This window comes from Podarcis erhardii, assembly GCF_964252035.2.
Source record: "Podarcis erhardii genome assembly, chromosome: 3".
In the NCBI taxonomy this organism is placed as follows: Eukaryota; Metazoa; Chordata; class Lepidosauria; order Squamata; family Lacertidae; genus Podarcis; species Podarcis erhardii.
Window position 1 is genome coordinate 49,687,405 of NC_138507.1, and position 27,075 is coordinate 49,714,479.

The 27,075-nt window shown below is 41.1% G+C and overlaps 1 protein-coding gene across 3 annotated transcripts in view; it reads right to left on the reverse strand.

Moving 5' to 3' along the window:
- HACE1 (HECT domain and ankyrin repeat containing E3 ubiquitin protein ligase 1) overlaps positions 1-18,993 on the reverse strand; it is a 37,670-nt gene extending 18,677 nt beyond the window's left edge. Inside the window, exons 1-17 of one of the 3 annotated variants that reach the window (XM_081856937.1) lie at positions 18,754-18,991; positions 17,554-17,608; positions 16,053-16,142; positions 15,015-15,119; positions 14,427-14,502; positions 12,413-12,544; positions 11,615-11,697; positions 10,182-10,278; positions 8,470-8,571; positions 7,816-7,922; positions 7,012-7,258; positions 4,753-5,090; positions 3,193-3,261; positions 2,673-2,760; positions 1,770-1,881; positions 1,585-1,682; positions 767-854 (exon numbers count right to left, since the gene is read on the reverse strand). In XM_081856937.1, the coding sequence (XP_081713063.1) occupies positions 767-854; positions 1,585-1,682; positions 1,770-1,881; positions 2,673-2,760; positions 3,193-3,261; positions 4,753-5,090; positions 7,012-7,258; positions 7,816-7,922; positions 8,470-8,571; positions 10,182-10,278; positions 11,615-11,697; positions 12,413-12,544; positions 14,427-14,502; positions 15,015-15,119; positions 16,053-16,142; positions 17,554-17,608; positions 18,754-18,829 (1,963 nt within the window). In that variant the 5' untranslated portion in view covers positions 18,830-18,991. Of the gene's footprint in view, positions 1-766; positions 855-1,584; positions 1,882-2,672; positions 2,761-3,192; positions 3,262-4,752; positions 5,091-7,011; positions 7,259-7,815; positions 7,923-8,469; positions 8,572-10,181; positions 10,279-11,614; positions 11,698-12,412; positions 12,545-14,426; positions 14,503-15,014; positions 15,120-16,052; positions 16,143-17,553; positions 17,609-18,753 lie in introns of all 3 variants that reach the window. The other 2 variants (XM_081856938.1, XM_081856936.1) reach the window with 2 other exon arrangements.
- Between the last annotated feature and the right edge of the window lie 8,082 nt (positions 18,994-27,075).

The window sequence follows — 27,075 nt, forward strand, 5'->3', positions numbered from 1 at the left end:
TTCACAAGACGAAAAAACCGCTATACGAAGAGCCTCACGGAACGGATTAATTTCATCTTGCGAGGCACCACTGTACAATGATTTTCATTTGTGCAACAGAACTTTTCCTCCCTATCTGTTCCCAACATGTGCTCTGCAAATTAGCACTGGAGGATTTTGGGAACCCCAGAACAGACAGTGGGGAAATATAGGAAGAGGACATTTCATTGCTTAAGCCAGAAGCCCTCACATTAATGGAACAACTTTGTTGGACATCACCCAATGTTTGCTTGTTGCCAACGTATTATTCCTTCTCCTACATCTCCATTTTCACAAAAACGATCCTAGTGTCAGAATTATTTTATTAGGTATTACACAAAACTATCTGTTCCACCTTCAGACCGAGAACACATAGTCCAGGAAATTGATCAATAAGCCAAATGCAGCTTTTGGCTGAAGGTTGGCAATTTGACCTTGAAACTGTAGGGTGTTAAAGCAGCAGTTTTTGGGAAACCGTGGTGGGCTGCGGTTTAAAGAAAAAAAAGTAAGGAATATAATTGAATACATGTAAAAATTTAAAAATATAAATCTAGCACGGATGAATGTTTAATCTCAAAACCCTCTCCTTTATACATTAGGAAGTGAACTCTTTTAAAAGGCTCATACTTACACTTTTTGAGAGCCAAATGTAAAATTCTGAGAGTTTAAGATTATTTCTGGCACAGTCTTGGTTTGCTGTTCATGATTAGCTTCGAGCTATTGTAAGAGAAAGGAGATTCCAACCTACCATCAGCTGATTGAGTAAAAAGGCCATAATCTGGGTTAACTATCTCATTGGATAAGATATCAAACCACTCACGTACCACGCCTTGACCCTGGGTGCAAAACACAAGGTGAAATACTTCAGATAGAGTTTTGTATATTCATTTTTCTGTCCTATTTTTTCTGTCCTATATTCTTTTTTCTGTCCTATTTTTTCTGTCCTATACTTTTCTGTTAAAAATATCAATTCATATAATGTATTTTTTTAAGAGAAAAAAAAGCCCATCAGGTCTTGTGATCCTTCTTAAGAAACATGGCTCAAATTTTTACACTGTGTTATCCTGCCCAGCACATTTCTGTATGTCTTGGTATAGGACAGGCATCCCCAAACTCAGCCCTCCAGCTGTTTTGGGACTACAATTCCCATCATCCCTAGCTAACAGGACCAGTGGTCAGGGATGATGGGAATTGTAGTCCCAAAACATCTGGAGGGCCGAGTTTGGGGGTACCTGGTATAGAAAATGGTGAATCAATACTCGCAAGGGTCTGCAAACTACAATCACGAACAATTGTGCTGTTCACAACCAACAGCAAAAGCCCTAAAAGTGATACACTATTCTTCTGATAAGCATTTACTCTGCAAGGTCTTTGCTTTCAGACATTTTCCTGTCTTGATCTACCTACATCAGAGCCTGGCATATCCATCAGTGAGCAAACAGGCCCAGGTAGGTTTTCCCCCTTACTTAGCTTAGACTTGCTATGAGAGTTTCAGAACTGCTATCCTATTTTAAAATGCATCTCATAAAAATGATGCTTTTACACATTATATAAAATTACACTCACCATGCCTTCTTCGCCATGGAAACGGACAGCAATTCCCTGTTTCAGCTTTGCACAATTTGCTTTAGATACAACTTCGCAGCTGCTCCTAAAAATAGAATCTAAATATGAAAACCAATTAATTCCTTTACTTTTGTCTGCACAGAAGGGTTTTGAATAGAGAGGATGGCTCGAGTGAAATTCCTTACCTCTGTGGACCAGCAGAATATCATTTTCATTCACTGGCCTATGAACCATGTCCGAGTCTGGCTGCCCTGAATGCAAGTGCTCATAAAACCATTCACAGCGATCTTTAAAGGGCTAAGTGGAGGAAAAACACACACACAAGATCAAGTGTGTCAGATGTATCATGAAACAGGAAGGAATTAAAGGGTTAAACCGAGTAATAGGGCAGGATCCAGAAGAGCCTTTCTTTGTGTTAGTCCAGTGGAATTTTTGACTGATTCTCTTAACAACTTGGGATAGCAATAGCCCAAAGATCCTTTTAAAACTTCCTCAGTTTACAAAGGTATTTTCCTAGTGGTATAGCAGGCTGATGCTCAAAGCTCCCGTAGGCATGCAGTACACTGAATCCAATTCAATTAAAATCTCAGGTCAGGATAACTGAATAACAAGTCTTCCTCTCTCAACCAAGGTTCCTCATCTGGGAAAAACATGTAACTTACAATGCTTTCTTTCACACAACATTATAATGAAATACAGGACCGTAAAGAATTTTGTTCATTTGAATTGAAGTATATATGGTTTAAAAATTAAATTTACTTCAGAATATAGATATGGCTAGCTTTTCAGCAAGTCAATATGGCTCAGTCTCCCAGACGTGTGAAATGGGAATAGTCTCTCTCTCTCTCTCTCAACAAGATGTAAATAATAAAATTAAACTATGGTATCAGTCATCATTTTTGCAATCAGTGGATTAGATGTACCAATAAACCTAAATGAAGGTGAATAGCATATTTATAAATTTAGCTTCATTTCTGGCTTCTAACCCACATGGTTTTTTGCAAACTGAAATATGTACCTTTAATATATATGTTTTAGAAATTAAGCCACAGATTGTATTACACATTAAATATGTTTTCAACACTCACTTGTGCTTTTATGATGTGCATGAATCTGGACATGAGTTCAGGACACTCAAGAAGAAAGTGGAAGTGATCAAAAATAATTATGGGATTTCTGGAAAAAAATATTAAGATTAAGAAACATGCCCAGTTTTGAAGAAATTATTATTCCTCTTAAACATGCACACATTACGGAGCGTGTGCAAATATCACTCCTGTGATTCCAAAAGAGTAAGTACTCACAAATGAAATAATAGCACAGAAATAGACGGAAGTGGTTGACTTCCGTTTCGTCCAGAATATAAAACAAATGTGATAAGAGATCTAATGGTAGTGAACATATTACGAAAATGATAACTCTCACATTCAGTGCTACCCTATGGTGAACTATAGCACTCAGAAAAGCAGACGAATGTATGGAGTAGTACTGGAATATGAAGCATGGTGTTTTATACAACACACCAAGTTCCACAAACTCAGTCCATTAGACTGAAGTTTTTGATCTCATGGGAAATATTCATGAAAATGTTAGTTTCTGGTGACATACCGGTTTACAAAGCATTTAAGAACATTGTCGTGTTTGCAGACAAACTCTATGAAGCGAGGAGATGTCATTCTGCAATTAAAAAATCAGATTAACAAAGTATCCAAATCTAAAGACAACAACCCATCACAGCATTATCTTTTCCAGGAGGCAATCCAAACAATTTAGTCTGGAGCAGCTTTCTTAAAATCACTCATTTCAGATTAGAGAAGCTGTTTTTATAGTGGGGGGGGCTCAACCCCCTGCAGCAATCTAACAAAAGATATAATTTTAACAAGCATCAGACCCTGAACAAGACAGAGTCTCAAACTTTAATACAGTAACACAGGATTATAGTGAGCATGCAATGGGAACCAACACCACATAAATCACACTGAGTTCTTTGGAGACAAAACAATGTGCAAATGTCTCCTGTAGCCTCCAGTTACTATGGCTTCAGACATTTGGACCAGAAATTGTAGTGGTTTAGTGACTCTCCTTCACTAAACCACTAAAATTTAAAAATGCTTCCCATCCACCCCAGCCAATTGTTTGAACCCTGAAAGGTGTTTTAAAAAATGAAACAAAAAAGCCTTGAGCACTAGTTTTTATTTCCAACAATATTCTAGAATTCTGCTGGCATCACATTCAACTGAACATACATGGATGGTTCTGATTTGGGCCCTGGAAGTACAGGAATCCTAACATCTACAAAGCAGATATGTTTTCCTGACCTTGTATTCCAGTGATATAGATAACAGAAAGGCCACCTGCTCAGCTTTCCACAATACATGAAAAGATGGGAAGATACATACTTTTCCCTGAGGCACTGAAAGTGAAAAATCACTAACACATTCCTATGAAGTCAGGCCTGCATTTCCTTAGCCTCATAATTGGTCTAGATCGGTCCTACATGAGAAAGGCTAATTTATGTAACTATCATTTTCTTTGTTGTAACAGTAACAGTTTACACAAGCCAATTTATAATTTAAGTTATCCAATGACCCCTTTTGTCAAAGATACCTGCTGTCCATAAAAGAGGGCTGTTACTTGCTAGACTGCCAGCTTTTTATTGAGGGTGCCTTCTTCTCTTCTCAAATAAAAAGCCGGAACAAATGTTTCAGCTTAAACAACACCTTCTGTAAAGGTCCTGTCTCGTGCCTGTGCTGGAAAAACTATAGTCCATGAAGCAACAACCAGTAACAGTTTACACAAGCCAATTTATAATTTAAGTTATTGTGATTACAAAAAAGTAGGAAGCCGAAGGAAGCTACTAGAACCTGCAAAAAATGACTTATTGCTACACCATGATTGCTGAAAGCTTCATGAAGGCCTATTGTACCCCAGGAAAGAGAAAGCTGTGACCTTCCAGATGTTGTTAGACTATAAATACAATAATCCCTGAACACCAGCCTTGCTGGCCAGGACTGGAGTCCAACAAAATCTAGAACATGGCTTCCCATCCCTTTTCTAACCTCAGGTTTACAGGCGACATTTCAGCCTTCTAAAAGAAGAAAAAAGAAAGAAAGCATTATGGATCTGGAATGTGTCAAAGAAAAGGTGTGCAAGTCTGAGACTTCTTACCCTTGAGGCATCTGACAGGAGCAACACATATAAAATGCTTGAATGACAGCACTCAGCCGGTTTGCTGTCACAGAAATAACATCCTGGCAATCTGCATAAGCTTCTTGCGTACTGCTGACTTCATACATTTTAGGGTCCCCCATGTCCATAGGTAATGCTGTGCTCTTCTCTGATGCGGCAACATCAAATATATGTGTAGGAGCGCCATCTTGTTGATCTGGTCCCTTTTGCTTCAGTAAAATAGAAGTGATATTGGCAGAGTCTCTTTTGTTTTTCATCAGCTCTGCAGATATTAGAGCTAACCATTCATCTAATGAGTGCCAGAGTAATTCCAGAGGCTGCAAAGCACAAGAGAAACTAAATTTAAAGCAGACCAATTGATGTATTTGCAGATTACTATAGGGAAGCTATTAGGATTCTAGTAAAGCTATATTTTTTTAAAATGAAACAAGTTTTCTCCCATATCCTCAATCTCTATGGAGCATCTGCAAGGGAAAATAGTCAATTTGATTAAAAGCCATGCTGACATTATGGTTTTGCCAAAAAAAATCATTTTATATTGTTGCTAATAGTTAGTACGCAGACTATTGCTAAGCAGATAGAAGGGCTACAGAGATCCCCAAAGTATAAATCAAGCCTTCATTATGGGTTATGTGGTTTTATGAACACTACACCCTGCACCAAATGACAATCAGAATCCAGGCATAGCCTTGAATAGACCACAGACCAGAACTTAAAGTTAGGACAAGGTAAGAAGTGATCAAGACAAACTCCTACCACTTTAAATATTTCCCTTTTTCTGTGAATAGGCTTGAGGTTTTGCAGAAAAAATGCCAGAGCAAAATTTCAGAAAATGTTACTTTAAAGATTTAGAGGGAAATGTAAGCTTCCAATAAGCATGCCTTATATACTTCAGATTTCTTAGGTATTCACTCCTAAACAAAAGTCTATTTTTTAATGTGAAAAGAAGATTTTTTATTGAATTCCTATCCATTTGTGTTTCTAGGAGAAAGTTATTTTTGCCTATTCCTCTTGTTTTCCTATAGTTTTGCACGGTGTAACTTTTTACATTTACTTTCTCCCTCCCTTGCTGGTTTTTTCTCTCCCCCCCCCCCTAAGATTTTAAAATCACGGACAAGATAATCTGCTACCCATGAGTCTTGCTGACCCAATGATAAGCTTATTCCTATGAAATACTAACTAACATAGCAGTTCATATGTTTTGAGTGTGCTCAAAAACTGTGTAGTCCCCATAGACAAATTTGGCAACTGGTTTTAGAGGCCTATAATTATATCCATATTAACGGTTGTATGAAGAAATATTGCAGTTGCCATACTTGTATCTTATGTGTCACTAAATATAACAGGGAAAAGGGCAAAAAGAGGATTGACTTCCACCATAGCAAATATGGGGACAGTATTTGAAGCCTTTTGAGTAAGAAAACTCTTGTGATAAAGATTGTCCATGTGGTTGTGGTACCCTCACATTTCTCAGAGGCAGCAAAGAAAAGCAGCTCTCCTTCCACTCATACATGTGCAAGAAAATGACCTTAGATTTTATGAAAAGAGGAAAAAGAGATCCATAACTAAAAAGGTCTACAGTTTAGCAACAAGGTCTCGACCTCAGTAGACCCACTTGTTCAGTCTCTCTATAAACACATGAGGGGTTTTCAGAAAAACCAAGCACACAAAATTCCAAGTGTTTCCTAAAGTAAGGCTATCATCATAGCTGTCAACCGTCCCTTATTTGGCAGGAAACTCCCTTATCCCAGTGCCGTGTCCCGCTGCTGTCCCTTATTCATGATGTCCCTTAATTTTCCCGGGTTTCAAGCTCGCCCAGCTCGGGAGGGAAGCAGCGGCTTGGGGTCCTCCGCCGCGCGAGAGAGAGCGTGCACGAGCTGCCCCGTGTCCGTCTCTCCCTTTTCCCCCTCAGGGGTGCACCGTGAGGAGCCGGGTAAGCAAAATCTCTTATTTTGGCTGCTGATCCCTTATTTTCGAGGCCGCTGGTCCCTTATTTTCAAATCTGTAAGTTGACAGCTATGGGTATCATATCGATCACACTTCAGCAGAAGCAATGATATTTATACAATTAGGACTGGGATATGCAATTTTTAGGACACTGTTTCATGCTACACAGGATGATCTCGAGGGAAATAAAATGAGAAACATTTTGAAATCTATGGCAATCAGTTAAGCTAAGCATTGATTATAAAGAAAAAGCAAGTGGTCCCAACTTAAAATGGGTTTCAATAAACTTACGTCCTCCTCATGAGATGCCTGATTAATGAATGCATGCTTTGTGAAATTCATCTCTTTAAGGTCTATCTTCCTAATAACGTCAACTACTTTTCTGACCTTGAACACTTGGCTTCTTGGAGTTTTATTTCCATTGTACCCCATGTCATTTCCATTATTGGGAGTGGATGGCCCAAGTCGAAAGACATGACAAAATATCCTCACGATTCTCAGCAGGCTCTTCATTTGAGCTTCATAATTACTTGACAAGCTGGAAAGCACAAGCCACGAAATGCTTCAATATAACGGAGAGACTTCCTTATGACCCAAATCAAAATCTTCAAAATAGCTACAGCCACAGACCCATCAATTCTCCACTGGCAAAGCACCACAGTTCTGCTCTTCAGCCTATCAATTGTTTAGACGTCTTGTTTTGTTCCCTCAACTCCGCATTTTATAAACAGGGAATTTAGGTCATGGGAGCAGGGCACCCAATCAATTGGCATACTATTTTCCCTTTCCAAATGACCATGGGGCAGGGGGAGTGACACAGGCAGAAACGGTACATCTTACGTATCCACGTACACAAATGCCACCAATGTAGTTGCACATTTGGCCGGCCTGCTTTGTTTCTTCTGGCTGACAGCAGCAAAGACTTAAGAAGGTTAAGCAAGTTTGTCAGCACCTTTCAACCTATGTTTAAGTAAATGTGCTTTGGTGGGATATATTCCATCGCAGGAGAAAAACCACACACACACACACACACACACACACACACACAGAGGAAACCTAAGAGAATAAATTATTTGTGGTGAGGGCCCAACTTACCTGAGTAGTTTGTGACCATTTGTTGTAGCCACCTCAGCAAGACTAGTCAAAATTTTAAGGTACTGGTTTTCATTCTGCTGAGATAAGTGTTCTAGGACTTGCCGTAACTAGATACAGAAGGGGGGGGAACAGTCACAAAATTTTTGATCACACCAGACAGTAATTTAAAATGTTAAACCAACCAACCAATGTCAACCAATAATTTCTAACACAAGTAGGGCTATCACCAAACTGCTATAGTTTTTAAAGTAATATATGGGATGTGGCAATGTTTGAGCATCTCACCAGACACACGAGGGCTATTAAATGCATAACTAAAAGAGACAACTTCCAAGAAATGTGGACCTCTTTCTTTAACTATGTTAACAACCAAAATCAAGACCTTGTTATACCAACTGCTCAATCTTCCTGGTGGAGAGGTTACGATAAGTATTATGTTTGAACACTGACTCTGTAAGCTTATGTCTAACGTCAACGGATAGAGCAAACACTATTAGATGTAATGCTGGGTAAGTGGGTAATAGTTCTTGCTTTTGTATTTGTTTAAAAACCAATAAAACTTTTTTTAAATAAAAAAAACTGCTGTAATTTGCAAAACCTAACTGATTAACACATTGGGTTGGAGACTAAACATCAGAAGATAACTGAATTCACCATGTTTTCTCTGAGTTCTTCATTCTGTGTCATTTGAATAATTGTTTGGAAAAGTCTAGGATGATGCTGTATCAGGATTTCGCAAGTCTCTCCATAGCCACCCTGAAAAAGAGAGGATTTTTATTTAAGCAATAATTGAAATCATATCCTTCAGGAAATGGCGTAACTGAAATACATCGAGCATTAAATGAAACACAAACATAGATACAATTTTAAAGGGGTATGCTACTAGGAAGCAAGATCAATTAAAAAAACCAATAGCAGTGAAAAATAGGGGTAAGTGTTCTAACTCATCTCTCAATACTGAAGCTTCCCTTTTCAACTCTTAAGTTAGGGAAGTCCATTTGTGTGAGAGAATATAGAGGCTCAGATCAAATAATGTATTTAGGGAAGAGGAGGCAAGGACCCATTAGCACAATTTGTGCTTGTTTCCTACCACATAAAGAACTTCTACTCCAAATTACTGTGTAAACTGGCTTTGAATCTGGACCTTATAGAACTTTCTATTGTGAAAACTAAACAACTTGGCTCCCCAAAGAAAACACACCTTACTTATAGACCTGCTTGTGCACTGAGATAAGCAGGTGTGACTCTCTTGGTGATACCACAACACTTAGAAATTCATCTCCAGAACACCAAGAAAATGTGGAGCAGCCTTCCTAAGGAGATATGGCAGGTGATGTCTATGTTTTCTACACATGCTAAAAAAATGCTTGTTGAAACAGACATTTGCCAACTAGAGGATACTGAAGATTTTGTTTTATTGTGATTACTATGGTGATTGTGGTTGTCCTAAGATTTTACATAATTTTACTGATTATGCTACATCTTAACAGTGCTATAAAGTCGTACCTTGGTTTTCAAACAGCTTAGTTCTTGAACGTTTTGGCTCCTGAATGCCACAAATCCGGAAGTGACTGTTCCGGTTTGTGAACTAATTTTGCAGGCCATGCTTTGGTTTCCGAATGTTTTGGAAGTGGAAGGGATTCTGTTCCGACTTCCGGGGTACGACTGTACACTACTTTGGATATTGTGTATATGTAAAGCAGTATAAATGCCTTAAAATAATAAAAAGCTTAATTAATATAAAATGTTGGACTTAAAACTCCAGTGTGGCATTTTTTAATGAATACATTAATGGCTGAATTCAGCATTGATGGGGGGGCCTGAGTTCCATGTGATCATTTATTTCATTGACTAGGATTAAATGAAATATCATTCAAGGCAGAACTCTGCACACAATTACTCCCGGCATTCAGATTTGAGTTCTAAGCGTTACTTCATAAGAATTTAACATCTGCTTAGCTTCAGTAATATCACAGGTGCTGCACAGAACACAGAAGCCTCTAACTGGAGGCATTTAATCTAATTAGGGCTTTGTATATTAGGATGTGGAACTAACACATGACGCACAAGTGACTCATGAATCCTCTTTCCATGTTTCCAGGCCCAAACAAATACATGGAGGGCAAGTCATGCATCTCCCTGTGGTACAATGAATATGCTCCTCTTGCATCAGAAACCTACACATTCTGCTTGGGCAAAGGGGAAAGCGGAGAAGAGACATAATTTTTACCGTTGCACAGAAACAGGAAACAACAGCCACTTACACCACCACCTTCCAACAACACCCTCCAACTAACAGGAAAAGGTTACAATGGCACTCAACAGTAGTTTTAAGCAAGATATGTAAACCTGAAGCAAATTTGTACCTGTACACAGAGATCAAGTGGTGTGACCCCGTTTTTGTCTGGCAAATATTTGGCCCCTCTCAGCAAAAGGATCTGTGCAGTGTCTCTTTGGCCGTGGCTAAATAAATCATAAAGAAGTTATAAGATTCATTCAGTGCATGTTCTATTAGCCTTCCTTCCTGAATCCACGCAATATTTCAAAAATGAAAGAAGTATTAAGGGCACTTGACTGAAGGGTATTCAAGATTTTCTAAATATAAATCAGAAGCAGCAAGGGAATTGTTTGGATCAGCAAATAGAAGCAAGGTGTTTATAAATTCTGTCTAGCTTTCAAATATAAATGGTGCTTACAACCAAAAGGAGGGGGAAATAAACATTTTCAAAAGAAGAAAACATAAGGCTTCAAGACGTCCTAGATATGATTTTTTTGGGATGTTTAAACCTTGAACTGAGGGAAAGAAGATCCCATATTCCACCCATGCACCCCCCTAAGAAGTTTAATACATTTGAAGAGAATACAATGCAAAACACTGAGTGAGTGCTGATTCAATGTTTATATAATATTTATAAATCCTCAGTACAGTGTAATGGTCTACATCAGCGGTCAGCAAACTTTTCCAGCAGGGGGCTGGTCCACTGTCCCTCAAACCTTGTGGTGGCCGGACTATATTTTTTTTTGGGGGGGGGATGATGCAAGAGCACCATGAGCCCCGGTGTCTGTGTACCTGTGTCTTGCAAGCGGCAGGGGCTGGCAGCAGCGGAGGGATGATGAGCGGCTCACAAAAGGGCTCCGGAGAGGGGCTGCTTAAAATGGCAGCCGCTCAAGTGCTGCTGCTGGTGGCACCAACAAAGCCCAGCCCCCTTTCTCCTCTAGGCAGGGCGGGGAGAAGCCAGGAGGAGGGAGGGAGGAGGTGCCACCGCCGCTGTGTGAGGGAGAGGGAGGGAGAGGGAAAGAACGCGTGTGCTGGTAATCCCCAGACCGTCCACAGGCAGGATCCAGAAGGCAATTGGGCCTGATCCGGCCCGCGGCCCTTAGTTTGCCTACCCATGGTCTACATCATACTTTGATTATGGCATTAAATAAAAAATTAAGCTCCAGCCAAGAAGAACCATAGTTCAGTTAACTCAGTGGCAGAGCACCTGGTTGGCATGTACAAGGTCCCAGCAGCAAACTGTGGCATCTGCATTTGAAAGAACCTCTGTTAGCAAGGCCAGGAAAGACCTCTGCGTTAGTCAGAGCATCCACTACCAGGCTATGTGTGCCACCAGCCTGATTCAGTACCAAGATTAACAGGTTCAAGAAGGCCAAGAGAGTGATTAATGCAAGGTTACTCAGTGATCCTCATGGTGAAGAACAGATTTTGCAAACCTAAGTCAACATTCCCCTGATTTCCTCAGATATTATGAACTTCCAACATTTAATAAAATAATTTAAAAACAAAAACAAATCATACCTGCAAGCAAAGTAGAGTGGAGTTGCTCCTGAAACGTTGGGCCTGTTTATATCTGCACCGCTATCCAGAAGACATTGAACTGTCTTTTGGAAAGAAAAAAAAAACTGAATGAAGTTAATCTACAAATATGCACTATTGAGCTGTATTCCTATCTCATTTATTTAGGATTAAGCCCCGGGGAATTCAGTGCAACTTACTTCCAAGTATACACATCTAGGATTGTACTGTTACTTCTTTAAGTTACCCCCCCCCCAAAAAAAGCAGAAAAAATATCATTTACAGCGGCATATTTTTTAAAAAAATAGTTAAGCTTACAGATTTAATTTGTCTCCCACCTACATTTTCAAGTTTAACAGCAGAGATTTATTATTCACTAATTTCAAGGGGACCAATTCTGAATTAACAACTGAATTTCACCCAACTGAATTTGGGCCCTTGTAGAATACGTCATTAAGTATGTGTATAAATCTAGTTTCCAACCAAAGCCTATTAAAATAAACTATGTATTCCTAATTATTAGACTGGTCCCAATTAATTAACTTTTGTAAAAAGCGTTCATGAAACAACGCTGCAGAAAAATATGTCATCTCCTAAGTAACTCATTAGCCTTCTACGGAATCAGCTGCACTATAAAGCCGTTTCTAAGCAGAAGTGAAAGAACTACAAGAACAAGCAATTCCTTAGGAGCACCATCAGTTGAGAGTCCAAACACCTGATGTTTCCTGTTAATGGGCCTCTTTGCCACAAAATACTTACATTGCAAGCCCTTAAAACTGTAAGTTTTGCTCATTAGCCTACCGTCTTGTGGCCATTTTGGCAAGCCACATGAAGCGCTGTCTGCCCCATCGCATCTTCAACATCTACATTGGTAACATGCTGTACAAGATCGTGAAGCAATTCTGTCCGCCCATTCACAGCAAGCCAATGGATCTGGATACGAAAAACAAAACCAAACGCCGACCAGGGAGAGAAATACATTCAGCAAGTAAATTCAATAAATCTAAATAATGAAATTTGAGGGAAAGGGAAATATTAGTATTAATGTTATTTGCAATCCTATAAAAGGGATTTAGGTGCCAATCAATGGCTTAATATTCACAAGTGCTGAATAAACAAGCACTCTGAATAACTTGAAATTTCCAACAATGCAAGAAAGAGGGACTCACAGAAACCTGCACCAGGCAAGGAACACATTTTCCTCTTCCTTTAGGAAAACGAATATACCAGAAACACAGGACATCCAGATTCCAGCATGCATGCAGAGGGTTGCAATCTAAGACATACCTTATGAAAGAGGGGATACTCCAGGAACACTATGGGGTGGTTTTTTAAATTACCTTAAATTTATATCCCACCTTTCTCCAAACCTGCTGTACATGGTATTCTCTACACAAGCAACAATATTTTATGAACACTTCAGTAACATGAGTTAGGTTAGGCTGGCACAGTGACTAGCCTAAGATCACTGGCCTAGTGAGCTTCAAGTGAGCTTCTCCCAAGTCCAACACGCTATCCAGTATGCCACACAGGCTCTTTGAATGCCCATACTCACATTGCAAACTCTTTTCATCTAGAATGAATAGCAAGAGTTTAATGACATCCAACTTCTGCAGTTGCCCTTGTCTGTCTTTATACAGAGTCCTTGCTGGTTAAACCAAACATCTACCTAGCCCAGCTGTTCCAACAATGCTTGCTACCCCACCCAAGGAAACTAATATTCAGCAGCATGCCTATTCTATTCCTTAACAGTGCTAAGGCAGGGGAGAATGATGAGCAAACTTTACCCAACTTTAAAGCTGCAGAGTTGGATGGAAATCATTGCAACAGTTATCCCCGCCACCTCTGCAGTTCCAAGATCGGGAGGAAGGCTGCAGCTTGGCAGCCAGACCAGGAAAAGGCCCAGCCATCAACCTTTCCAGCTCCAGACCAGAAAGGGACAGTGGGAGAGGCTCGCTTGTAGTCACAATGCAGGAGGTTGAGCACTGCACTGTTGCTTACAGTGGTGTTACTGCTTATTGGGACCAGAAGATTCTGCCAATCCACTGCTCCCCCCATCCTCTCCGCCACTCTCTCCTGGATTCTGCCAAGAGAGACTGCTGTTGAAGACGAGGGGGCAGTGTAATAGAGAAGTCACACAGAGAAACTTCTTGCCCAAGCACCATTGGGCAAAGCCCCTTCAAGAGCCTTTGCCCAGTAGCAGTTAAGCTGGCACTCCCCTCCTCACAGGCACTTCCCTCTGGTGGCCAGTGGCTTGTTTGGGGGCCACTGTCTTAAGGCACTCAGAGCACCTGCAAACAACAGTCAGTCTGATTCCCAGCTCAAGTGTTCATGGCGAAACCATTATTAATCTCTCATAGTTGTATTTTACTTCAAATAAGGTAAAAGACTAAGGATTTGGTGGTGGTGATCTAAAAAACAAAACAGCACAAAATTTTGAGCATAATGGATGGGGGGAAATTGCTGCACCAGTCCATGCATCAATGTATATTATGACATTAGTTTCACATCACATGCCAAGTCAAATCTTTACAGTAAGAAGTCACTGCAGAAGGCTGCATTTTTAAATAGTACAACCCGGCGCACATGAACATATTTTACAGATTAAACAGCAATTCAGCATCATCAGCCAGAAATACAATTTTCAGAACACAAGATGTATTATTTCCATTAACTACCAAGGACTGTAAGTACAGCTCATTACATTTCTTGATTATCGGAAGAAGGTCAAGCAGTGAAATAAGCAAGTTTAGGGATGATCATAGAATGGCAATATTTAAGTGAAGGGTAATAGGAACAAAATTGCACGACTTACTGCTGTCAGGCCCTCATTATTACAAATGTTGACATCAGCGCTGTACTCTAGCAGCTTGCTCATACATTTCTTCTGGCTGTGCGGAAAACAAATTACATATTGGCCACAAGCCCAATAAAACAAGACTTCCTCAGCTTCCTCCCTAGTTTCTTAGGGCTGGAAATTTATTGCACATGGCATGATTAGCGACTGCCCCCTTAAAAAGCAAATTACATATTTTGCAAGCTAGGCATTCCGTAGGGTGGTCTGTGTACCTGGAGACCTGACTTTCATTATTCTTTTCATTTAAAAAAAAAAATTACACAAACTGAACTTATGTTGTTTATTAAATGTATATCAGGGCAAAAGATAACTAGAGCATAAACAACTAAGACCAGGCTCTCCTGGTCCAAACAGCTAACCATAGCTGGGCATAAGCACTCATAGCCACAAAAGCCACTTGTGACTCCCAATTCAGTCTGTGGAGCAATGAAACAAATGTGGCTTTTGCTTGGCTACAGAGTTTCTGTACAACAGAAGAACTACTATTATTGAAAGACTATTCAATTTAGGAATAAAAAGCTAAATGTAAAAAGCTGCATCTCTTACCCATTTCTAGCAGCCAAATGAAGCGACGTGCACCCTGAAATATCTTGATAGTTAGGGTTTGCACCTTTCTTTAACAGCAGAACTAGGCATTCAACTGATCCACAGCTGTGGAAAGAGGTTAGAAAGGTTTTAACAAAAGGTTAAAGCAGCTTGACTAGAAAAAGATAACTTCCAATACAAACAGCATTATGTAAAGCAGAATCAATGTTAACCTGTGGCCCTGCCAAGGTTGAACTACAATTCCCATCTACCGCAGTCAGCATGGCCAATGGTGAGGGATGATGGGAATTATAGCCCAACTCCCATAATCTCTAATCAATGACCATAGTCCAAAACTGTCTGGAGAGCACCAAGTTGGGGAAAACTAATCTATATAGTGGAAAAGATGAACCACACACTGTAGCCTCCAACTTAAAGGTAAAGGGACCCCTGGCTGTTAGGTCCAGTCGTGGACAACTCTGGGGTTGCGGCGCTCATCTTGCTTTACTGGCCGAGGGAGCCGGCGTACAGCTTCCGAATCATGTGGCCAGCATGACTAAGCCGCTTCTGGTGAACCAGAGCAGCGCATGGAAACAGCGTTTACCTTCCCGCCGGAGCAGTACCTATTTATCTACTTGCACTTTGACGTGCTTTCGAACTGCTAGGTTGGCAGGAGCAGGGACTGAGCAACGGGAGCTCACCCCATCGCGGGAATTCGAACCGCTGACCTTCTGATTGGAAAGTCCTAGGCTCTGTGGTTTTAGGGATTAGACAAATCCATGGACGGTAACACCATCTATAGCTACTAGGAATGATAGCTGGATTAGTCCTGAATACCAGCTGCTGGGATCACAAAGTGCTGTACTAGATAAGCATTTGTTATGGCAACAACAGGGTTCTTTCTTATGTTTTATATGCACCATTACTGCCAAGCCAAGCACATTCAACATGACAGGCAAAAATAGTAATAAACTGAAAGCAAGAAACAGCAATCTAGAAAACTAATGTAAATCTGCCTTTTACACTGTAACATTCCCCGGGCTTTGGAAAGTTGCTTACTTAGCTGCAATATGAAGCAAGCTCCTCTTCACACGTCCAAATGCATAATTGACATCAAACTTCGAATTTGACAGCAACTCTGAAACAGATCTAAAGCAAAAAGTTCATTTTATTTAGCAAAATATCTGTGTTTTCAACTACTCGTAATAGCGGGCAGATGTCTGCTGTGTGTGCCACGTCACTGAAGAAGAAAACAGAAACTCCAACCTGCTACACAATATAAACACAGGTACCCAGCCAAATTCAAATACAGTGGTGCCCCGCAAGACGAACGCCTCGCAAGACGGAAAACCCGCTAGACGAAAGGGTTTTCCGTTTTGGAGGCGCTTCGCAAGACGAATTTCCCTATGGGCTTGCTTCGCAAGACGACAGCCCATAGGGAAATCTCCGGGACAGTGGGGAAGCGCAGCTCGTCTTCCCCGCTGTCCTCGGACCTCCTCCGAAGCCTGGCGGCGGGGCGGGGACACCTCCTCCCGCCGCCGGGCTTCGGAAGGATGTCCCGAAGCCGGGCGGCGGGGCCGCGAAGCCTGGGCGCGCTGGCAACTCTCCGCAAGGAGCGCTCCCGCTGCTTGCGGAGAGGTCCGCGAAGCCTGTCCTGGACCTCTTCTGAAGGCAGGCGGGGGGCAAAAGTCTTTGTCCCCCCTGCTTGCCTTCCCAGGGGCTTTTAAATCGCCCGGACAGCGGAGAAGTCCTCCGCTGTCCTGGGCGATTTTAAAATGCCGCCCGCCAGAAGAGGTCGGGGGAAGGCGGTTTCCATAGGAACGCATTAATTGATTTTCAATGCATTCCTATGGAAAACCGTGCATCGCAAGACGAAAAACTCGCAAGACGAAGAGACTTGCGGAACGAATTAATTTCGTCTTGCGAGGCACCACTGTAGCTTCAGTAGAAATACTTCAAGAGAATTTATGCTCCCATAGCTGCACATAGAAATTAGGTAAATTGACTTTCTAAAAAGAAAACAATCTATTTTCATGTCACTATTGAATGCATTACCTGTTAAGCCTCTGAAGTTTAAACATCAATCCTAAAAAAGTGAGTCAATTAGTACAACATAAGTATTCACAAAAAAATTATTATTTCTAATTTAGTTTCCTCTTTCTTCTTCAATTTCTTTCTTCTCCCTCAAATCGAATAGGTACTTATTATTTGGAAATGAGTTCGAATCATCCTTGTGTAAATTGTATCCTGTAGTAGGGAATTGGGCAAGGGCTATACACTGACCCCGTGTGTGTAGTTACTAATAAAGAATTGCTCTGCTTTGGGAGAAATATCACTAGAGAAACACAGTTGATTTAACATGTGTGTTTCTTCTGAACTCAGCTTGGCCAAAAAGCCTTTCATCCAGCTTGTTTATGCTTGCTCATGAAAAACAGTAAGTTTCAGGCCTGGTACTATTAGGGCAAAAAAAAACCTGACCTGATTTCAAAATGAAACAAATGTACCACACTATAAAAAAATGGTACTACTGTAGATCCACTGTTTAGATATGAAGACTCACCTATGTTGGTCAGCCATTACCATTGGCATTAAAGTGTAAACAGCAGTTTCGTTATCTGTGTAGAAATTAAATTATAATTATGTCACATATGGAGGTACAAACTTAGCAAAATATTCTACTCTTAATTCCACCTTTCACTTGCCTTCTAACATCCCATACCACCACCTGACCATTACTCAAGCTTGTAACTCATAGAACACATCAGCATGATTTTTGTCAATAGTCATACAAATATTGATTACTAGAAGAAACCCAGACTGCATCTTTACATACTCCTATTCCCTGCATGCCCTGGAAAACAGTTGCTCACAGTTGCTAGGATGATGCTTATACCTGTACTTTGTAGGCAGATTAGGAAGCCCTTTAACAACACTGTTTCCCAGCAGCATTAATAAAACACATTTTCACTAGGCTACTGAAATGAAGAAAACAAACTAGGGTTGGAATGTATGTGAAAGGACTAAACTCAGTCCAGTTCTGATATGGAAAGAAAATTCCTAGGTTCAGAATATGCTCAGAGGCACTCTGTTCTTTACGTAGAACTGCTTGTCTTCTGCGCCTAACTGTTTGGTAGGTCCTGGGTTTCTAGTACAAAAGCAAACCAAGCAGATCTGGCATGCCTGAAGTCTGTCCACCCTCGTCTGAAAAAAACAGCAAGGACCGGACCCAAAAACCTTACTGTATATACCACACATGTGCCACTAGCCCTGAAACCTGGCAGCAGAAACACATCCCCTGTTGAAACCCTGATTCTTGGAGCGACACTGCGGCCGCTCTCGAAGAGAAACCCTCTGGAAACAGATCCATCTCGCACGCACGCACACACATGCTTCCAGCTCTGCTCTGGGCTCGCTCTCAAGAGATCCCCACCGGCTGGAACCCGGGAACAGTCGCCAGAGCGCCTCTGAGCACGCACAGAGTGCACCCCCCTCCTAAAGAAGCAACGCCGGCGAGAGTAGGCTCCCTACGGGTACACCCGGGATTAGGAGGAAAGGGCTCCGAGGCTAGAGGCCACAACTTTTGCCCCGTAAAGCCTCGAGGCTCCTGGACTGAGGAAGTGTCCCCTCGTCCTTTCTCTTCTCCCCAGGGGATGCTTCCTCCTATCCAAGCTGCCAGCCCTCATCGAGGTCCCCGCTCGCCGCCTTCCACCCAGCCTTCCGCCAAGCCCCCCCCCCTCCCCTGCCGCCCCCCTCCGCTCACCTTCGGGCAGCTCGACGGTGCGGGCGCGGCGCAGGGACCTGGTGAGGCGGTTGAGCTGCTCCATGGCTCTCTCCATCCTCGGACAGGAGGACGAGGAGGAGACGCCGACGCCGCCGACGCCTGGCCGCCCGTTGCCCGCCGGCAACTGCGGACTTCCCCAGCTCAGGCTCAGCCCATCGCCCCAGCGGCGGGGCCGCACCCGGTCCGGGTCCCGCTCCTGGAACCGTGGGGATGAATCGCTTCCTCTTCAGCACGCATGCGCCAGTCTCCCGAAGCAGGCCACAGAGCGAAGGGGCAAACGGACATGAAGCGCGGCGGCAAGCGCGCATGCTCAGACGCGAGACGACGCTCGGCGGAAGCATATGCCCTTCGCTTGCCAATACTTTCCGAGTTTGATTTTTATTGCGCTGCCGTATTGACTGCCTCAACACACTCCCGCTCGCCACCGCTGCCCGGCCCCGCAATTGCGCCATGCTGAAGGCACTTCTTCCTTATTTTAACCTCTATATACCGGTTTCCAGGTCATAGCTGTCAACGTTTCCCTTTTTTCGAATAGGATTCCTCGAAAGAAAGGGGAAAAGTTGTCAGCTATGTTTCAGGTATATGATGGAGCAGTTTACAAAATGCCCAGACTCTACAGTATCCTTAAAGAACAATGCAATGCAACAGAAAACTATTTTGGGGTTGAAAAGCATTTAACAGCACAATCCTATTACACGTCTACTCAGAGAGTAAGGGGCTTTATATTGCAAACGGGTCCGAATGTGTGTGCGGGGGCGATTGGAATATTAACTTGCATACATGGACGTACCCAGGACTTTTGTGGGGGGAGGGGCAGAACCGACGTGATTGGTCAGTTAGTTGAGTATTTCTATTGTTTCACTTGATGGGGGGCGCAGTTCCCCATGGGCTACGCCCATGCTGCCCTACATTGGGGAGGGGGTTGTTTCAGTCTTGTTTTTCTTCCACTGTTATAGATAGATAGATAGATAGATAGATAGATAGATAGATAGATAGATAGATAGATAGATAGTCCTTCCCCTGGATCATTCCTCCACCTTCCTGTTTCACATTCTTGGTACTGTACTGTATTTCAACAGTTATTTCTAAAAATATATACCATCAGCATTTATATTCATTAGGGTGTGCACTCAGGGATTTTTTCTTTTAAAGTGGTTGAATGCATGATCAAAGAGGGCATTTTTTTAATTAATCAAACAAAGCTTAATTTTTTAAATTAACAACTAAACTTTACATAAAAAATAAAAATTAAAAAATACAGACACATTCCTCCACTCTTATTATTTCAGCTTGTGGCCCATGCCCCATTCACCACCATAGACAGATGCAGGCAGAGACTCCAGATCTATTCCTTCCATTCTGCCTGTGTTTCTCTCCTATCTTCTTCCATCCTCCTCCCTTCTACATATGGTTGTGGCAGCTGAGGGAGCTGGGTTGCCACTCCATACAACATTAGAGTATACTTGGGTTCACCTGGCACACCCTGTGCGCACACCTATAAGAATGTTTCTAAAGCAGTGGGGCTGCTCTGGAAACATCTTTGGCGTTCTCTACCCAAACATTCAGTTCTCTTCACTAGAGGGATTGGGTGGGAGGGAGTAGAAAGGGTTCTTCTAGCTTCAAGCAGAAAGCAGCTGTACATGGTATAGATAGGCTTGATCCTCCTACGACACCCAGAAAACCTGTCCCCACTCCTTATTCTTGGAACAGTTTTGTCCATTTAAAAAAGCTTTTCCTTTTCTTTATGCATTAGCAGACAATGATAAATGGACAACCATACGGGCAGTCATGTGGTTATTTTAAAACTACAAAAGCCATTGGGGAAAGGCATGATTGGTTGCCGATTTTCAATTTGTTGGTATGCATGTCTGCTATTTCACTTGCAAAACCAGGAGAAAACCAGGGTCCACTGTATCACTGAGGGATTTTATATTATAGCTGCTTCATCCCAAAGTAACTTACTGGTCACAAAAGAACAATGTAGTTCTCTGCTTGCACATAGAATAATCAAACATAGAGATGATGCCGTGGCAGATTTCCCACACCCTTTCATCCATTTCATGCTGCTATTTCTATTATCCAACCCACATGACATTTAACATTTGGGTTGAGGTTTCCTTTTTAGGAATATTTTGATTATTTCAAACATCATCATGCTTATACACTGTAATCTACTTGCCTTCATCCACATTTGTTTATTGAATTTTGAAATATATAAAAGATTGCACTGCATGTTCATGCAAGTAATTCAGTGACCTTTCAATAAAGCATCCAGTGCTGTTGAGAATTAAATAGCAAATCCTAACCTGTACAGTCTGCTCAAAAAGAATGAACAATGTAATGCCAATACATAATCCTCTATCTTGCCTTGCAGATAAGTTTCATAATTCAGTTCTGCTAATGGACCTAAAACTCTTTGAATAACACAAGTAGATAAGCCATTGCCATTCAAATGCAAATTCACACTTCCGGGTTAGCGCGAACGGCTAATGGCGGATTCCCTCCGAGCTCCGGAGGGAATCGGTTCTACTGAAGACGGGTCTTGCCGTGCCGGCGACACGGGGACCCTCAGAAACCGCAGGCGCGGAAGCCTGCGGACTTGGTGACTCGGTGGGCACCTTAAGCGCCCTCCCCGACCCACGAAGAGCCTTTTTAAAGGCTGCGGAGAGGGTACGGAGAGTGGCGTGGTGCTGAGAGTAGACCGCTACTTCAGTGGAGTGAAGCCGCAAGCCATGGCCGGAGAGCGCTGACTTTCTTCCCAAAATTTGGACTGGATAACAAAGGACCCGTGAGTAGTGGAATTTGGACTTTAAAAATTTTATCCTGTGAATTCGGCACGATCGGGGGATGTGTTAAAGGGAAGTCCGCACCCCCTCTACTTATAGACGATTTAAAGCAAGGAACGGAGAATTAAGGCGGAATGAATACTGTTTTGATGATTTAAAAGTTTTTCACAAATTTGATAGAAGAAGATTTTGTGCTGGAGGGAAAGGGAATTTTGGAACTTTGTGTGTAATCCCCCCAAAAAACCCGGGAGTGTCCTATTTGGGTGCCGGAGGAAGAAGTGAAAGGAGTTTGACAGCTGTCAAAGAAGCTGTCAAACGGGCGGACAAAGTAAAGAATTTTGTTATTTAATAACTCTTGGAATTAAAGTTGATACATTTGGACTGAGGCGATTGGAAACAAAGTATTGATAATAACAAAGTAACAGATTATTGGAAAAGGACTACTAAATAACTGAAAGCCCCCTAGGGGGAATTAGTGACATTACAATGGCTGCAGAGGGAAAATTACTGGCGGAGATAGAAAAAATGTTCTTTCTCGTGGGAATCCTGCAGGAGCAGAGTATGGCTCTGAGTAAAGTTTTTATGACCTTGAATTCTGAAACAAACAACTCTGCTGAATGCACAAAGGAGACGCATGATAAAAACTCTGCAGCTGAGCAGGAAGAGATGCCTTTGGAATTGACAGAGAAGAAAGAAGGAGTTCAGACACTACAAGTGGAAAATATCAACCAGGAATCTGCATTGTTAGAGTATGAGCAAGAAGACCTTTGGATTACAAACCTGCGAAAGATGAGAAAGAAGAGAGAAGTCCCTGGAGTACTTGGAATATTAAAACTAAAAAGAATAAAGCAACATGATTGGGACTTTCCTCTTGAGTATGGAAAACTAGATGGTCTTTCGCAGCAAACACTCTTTAACATTCTGGATGAAAGAAAATATGATGTGACTCTGACTGAACTCCTTCGGGGTCTTAGGACCAACAAAGAGGATTACCAACATAGTTGGCAGAGAGGGACTGATAGAGAATCAGACGCCTCGGACGTGAGGAATCCGGGCTAAGAACTATTTTTTGTTTGTTTTTTGGACATTTGTCTGGGAAGGGACAGAAACCGGGGCAGGAGGGGGAGAGAATAGAACTATAAAATGTTATGTTTTGTCTTACTTGGTCAATGTGACCTATAATTAATATAATAAAGGGAAAATTTGTGGAGGGGAAGTTAGATCGACCTTAAAAAAAAAAGAAATTAATGATTATAAGAGAATTGGATAAGTTGAATATAGATAAACAAAAAGAATTTAATTTTTAAAAACAATATGAATATCTTTAAGAGGTTAGGTAAGAACTTGCTGAATTAATTTTGGAACTGGGATGTAAGAGGAGGGGGTGGGGGGAAGTCAATGAAAGTGGGTAAAGAAAATTAGGGTATGTAATTGTATTTGTGTGTTTGTGTGTTTTTGTCTTTGTGTGTGTGTTTGTTGTTATAAAATGTAAAAACCCAATAAAAATTATTTTAAAAAAAAAAAATCAAATGCAAATTCACAGTCACATCCTGATCCAAAATCTAATTATTAGGATTTTGAAGGTGCTTGCCATCTGCTAATATGTTTAAAATGTTAAAAAAAGACTTTATGCCATCATAAATATTTATGATTTTATTTTGACATAAGAAAATGAAGTTTGCTTAGTCCATGATATCTCATGCCACAATAAACTTGTTAGTCTTTAAGATGATACAAGGCTTGTGTCTTTACTACAACAGACCATCATGAATACCCCTCTGGAATTTGCTCGTGGTATGTCCCTTATTCTGACTAAACAGCTGCAAAAATACACTGTAATGGATCACCCTTGCTTTATAAAAAGAAATTGTTGTTGGGGAATACTGTATTAAAAACATACACATAGCTGTGAAATTTTGAATATTTATAAAGAAAAGAAAAAAGAAAGAGTTCTTCTTCACTTTGAGCATCTGAATTAAGATCAGGGTGGGGAAATTTGTGCTATCTAATTTGTTACTAGAATCCAAGATCCACCAACTATAGTCCTGTGCAACAGACAAAGTAAGAATTCTAAATATCAGAAATGAACTGAGGTCACAGTCCTGCCATACAGAAACTGTCTCCTAGTTACTGTGCTCCAATTTCTTCACTTCAGCAGTATAACACAGTATGTGGGTGGGGAGACACAAAACAACTTGAAATACTTGCTGACGTACTTCAGATCACACAGAAATCTACCAGAAGATCCCAATCTATCAATTTAATACCAAAGACAAAACTAACAGCTCAATCTTATATATGTCTTCTCAGAAGTAAGAATTTATTCAATGAGACTTAATCCTAGGTAAGTGGATGTAGCCTGACTTGGCAGGCTTTTGAATGTATATGAGACTGAGAGTCACTGAAAGTGAATTATTCATTATTGTTGTGGGATGGGTGAACCAAGACAAAGTGAATCTGTTTCTGCAATATTTGCATCAAAACTTAGAGGAGAAACACACATTTTTCCCATGATGACTTCACATCTATAAAAAGTCACTGTTTCAGTTTAAAAAAAATTAAAATCCTATATTAAGCAAGTTGAAGGAGACGTATTTCATTTTCTTTTAGTTTGCCTTTCCAGTAGAAAAGGAACAATGAAATTACCAGTAATTGGTTCTTTTAAATGAATGAGTTTCCTCCCCTAAATTCTTTCAATGGCTGATTAAACCATGGAATTCATTGACACGACAATGTGTCAGTGCAACAATGGCCACAAACTTAGATGATCATGACTTATTTTACACACATTCACTAAGAATAAAGTTATCAAGGGCTATGAGTCACAATGGCTCTATACTACCTTACTATGCCTCTGAATAATAGTTTCTGGAGAGAAAAAACGGGAGAGCCATTGAACGTATGTGCTGTTGTGTGTTTGCCATAGGCAACTGGTTGACCGGTGTGGGAAACAAGATCCTGAACCATCTGGGCCTTTGATCTGATCCGACAGCATTCTCTTGTCCATATGATCCCACACCAGGTCCCAATAGCGGAAACCCAGATCACACTGAATACTGCCTGAACCCCATGAGGAACTGCCATTCTAATAACAAGGAGCAGAACTCCAAGCTACAGAGCTACCCCTTTAATATAGCAATTTTTCAGAGAGAAGACCGCGTCTGGCCTTGGCAATAGGACTGGTATGGAGTTAGAAAAGCTATATATAGCCTGATTTTGGTTTACTGCCTATGGGCATCACCAATCTGCACAACCCACACAATCTTGTCAGACTGAAAAGTCTACAGTCTCTCTCAAATTACAGATTCATATCAGTGACTCAAATTTAAGCACTGGAAAATAATAGGACAGTAGAAAAAATATATAATTATCCAAGTCACTGAGAGGATATCTTGCTAAGTATCTGTAAACTGATTTTATGGTGAGCTATTCTTCCATAAACAATGTCTTGGAAGAATATTCCACCCCTTCAATTCATGGATTATCTATTGGCCTGTGGTGTGTGTGTGTGTGTGTGTGTGTGTGTGTGTGTGTGTCCAGCATTTTATGAAAAACCTTTTCAAAGGGAGGGGCATGTAAAATCTGATGATCACTTGATATTAGCAAGAATTCTATCAGTAGACTATGTTTGGGTACTTCTGTTGCTATCTTCTAAAGCTTCTTCATAGACCTATATAAGTTTGTGGTTTTTTTATATAAACTAGATAAACAGAATTGTTATGCAATTCTTTGTTCTTCCAGATGGGTTTCCTTCGAAATCTGCCTTTAATCTTGCTGTCAATAGTATTGACAATCTGAAAAATGCAAGTTCAGCTCTTTTTTTTTTTTTTGTTTAGCCCACCTAGAAATCGATTGGCCTGAAATACAATCAATGCAATTTCACTCCAAAGTCAATGGGACCTTTCTACACAATTAACAATTCATATGGACTATGTTTGTGTCAATGGATCCTGCTAATTGCAATTTGATCTGATGCATTGCAAGGCCTCAGTCATCGAACCTTAAATTCGTGAAAAGCCACCCTTAAGCTATGGGGGCTGTTCTAAAAGTCTCTGGGTTGAGTAGTCCACCTCAGGCCTTTAGAATTACAGTACTGTGCCATGTTCTTTGCATAGTGTCAGCTGTCATAGGTGGCTATTATTTTATTTTATTTTCAAAATACACTGTATATGTACTCAACATACCTTAGAGATCAAGCAGCTTCTCTCTTGTGTCCCATTCAAATATACAAGATCTACTGAGGACTTTCTCTTCAGAACTCTGTATGTGGTACAATCAGTAAAGACTTGAAGGGCTCTCAGTGGCCACTCCCTTAAATTACAGGAGACCTTCCCACTGTAGATTCACTAAAGTCCAGGCTTGAACAGCCTGTGGAAACATTCTAAGATCCACATGTTTAGACCCTTAACATTAGAGATTTGTTACTCAGTTTGTGCTACAGATGGGAACCCTCATGCTCTCGTGCAGATTATGTGAGTAACTGTAAGTAAGATGGAACTGCTCTGCAGCGTGGCATGCAATTCAAAGCCACAAGAGCAAGTTTTTGTGCCCTCTAATTGTCAGTAACCACAGAGGATGCTATGCCCGCTGGTGCCACAGTGTCCATAGTCTGGCTGTGAGATTTAGTGATGTATTTTTGAAGTATAATCTCATGGCTTGTATCCTGATCACCATGGTTCATCCAGGCCTGCCTGCTGGCTGCTGGCAAGAGTTTGGCACACTTCTCCATGACTGATGCTTTTCAGCACTGTTGCCATGGTCACAAGGGGCGTGGCTGTCAGTGTTGTGATGCTCTTTGTTGGTCGATGCTTTCATTTCCCTCTTACCTTTTCTACTGAGCAAAACAAAGCTACGTGGAGATTACATGGACATAAACTGTCTGCCATAAACTGATTGCCTGGAATGTCATTGACCCTGATAGATACATTAATGATTTTTGTACATTGTACCCATGTGAATTTTTGTCTATAAATACTAATAAAACAAATAATCTAAAATCCACTAACACAAAAATTTCCTCACATATCCCATTACTAAAGTAAACATTTGCTACTTATGCCAGAAATTAAGTTCGGTCTTTGATTCATAAGGGAAAGAGGAATAATTATGGAAGCTTTATTCAGAAATCTGCCACTAGACATTATAATTAAAGAAGCGGACAAAGGTGGAGCTGTTGTCATCATGAACAAAACTGACTACATTCAGGAGGCTCACAAACAACTTTCCAATACCGCCTTTTACATAAAATTGGACTCAGACCCCACACAAGAATACAAAAAAGAACTGAACAAGATTGTTAAGGAGCTACCCCCACACATCCAAGAACAGATCCTCACTAACACACCAACAGAACCGCGACCAGGAACTTTCTATCTTCTACCTAAAATACACAAACCAGGCAATCCAGGACGCCCCATCATTTCAGGTATTGGCACTATTACAGTGGGTGTCTCCGGTTATATGGACTCTGTTCTGAAACCATATGCCATCAGTGCTCCCAGCTATGTGCGTGACA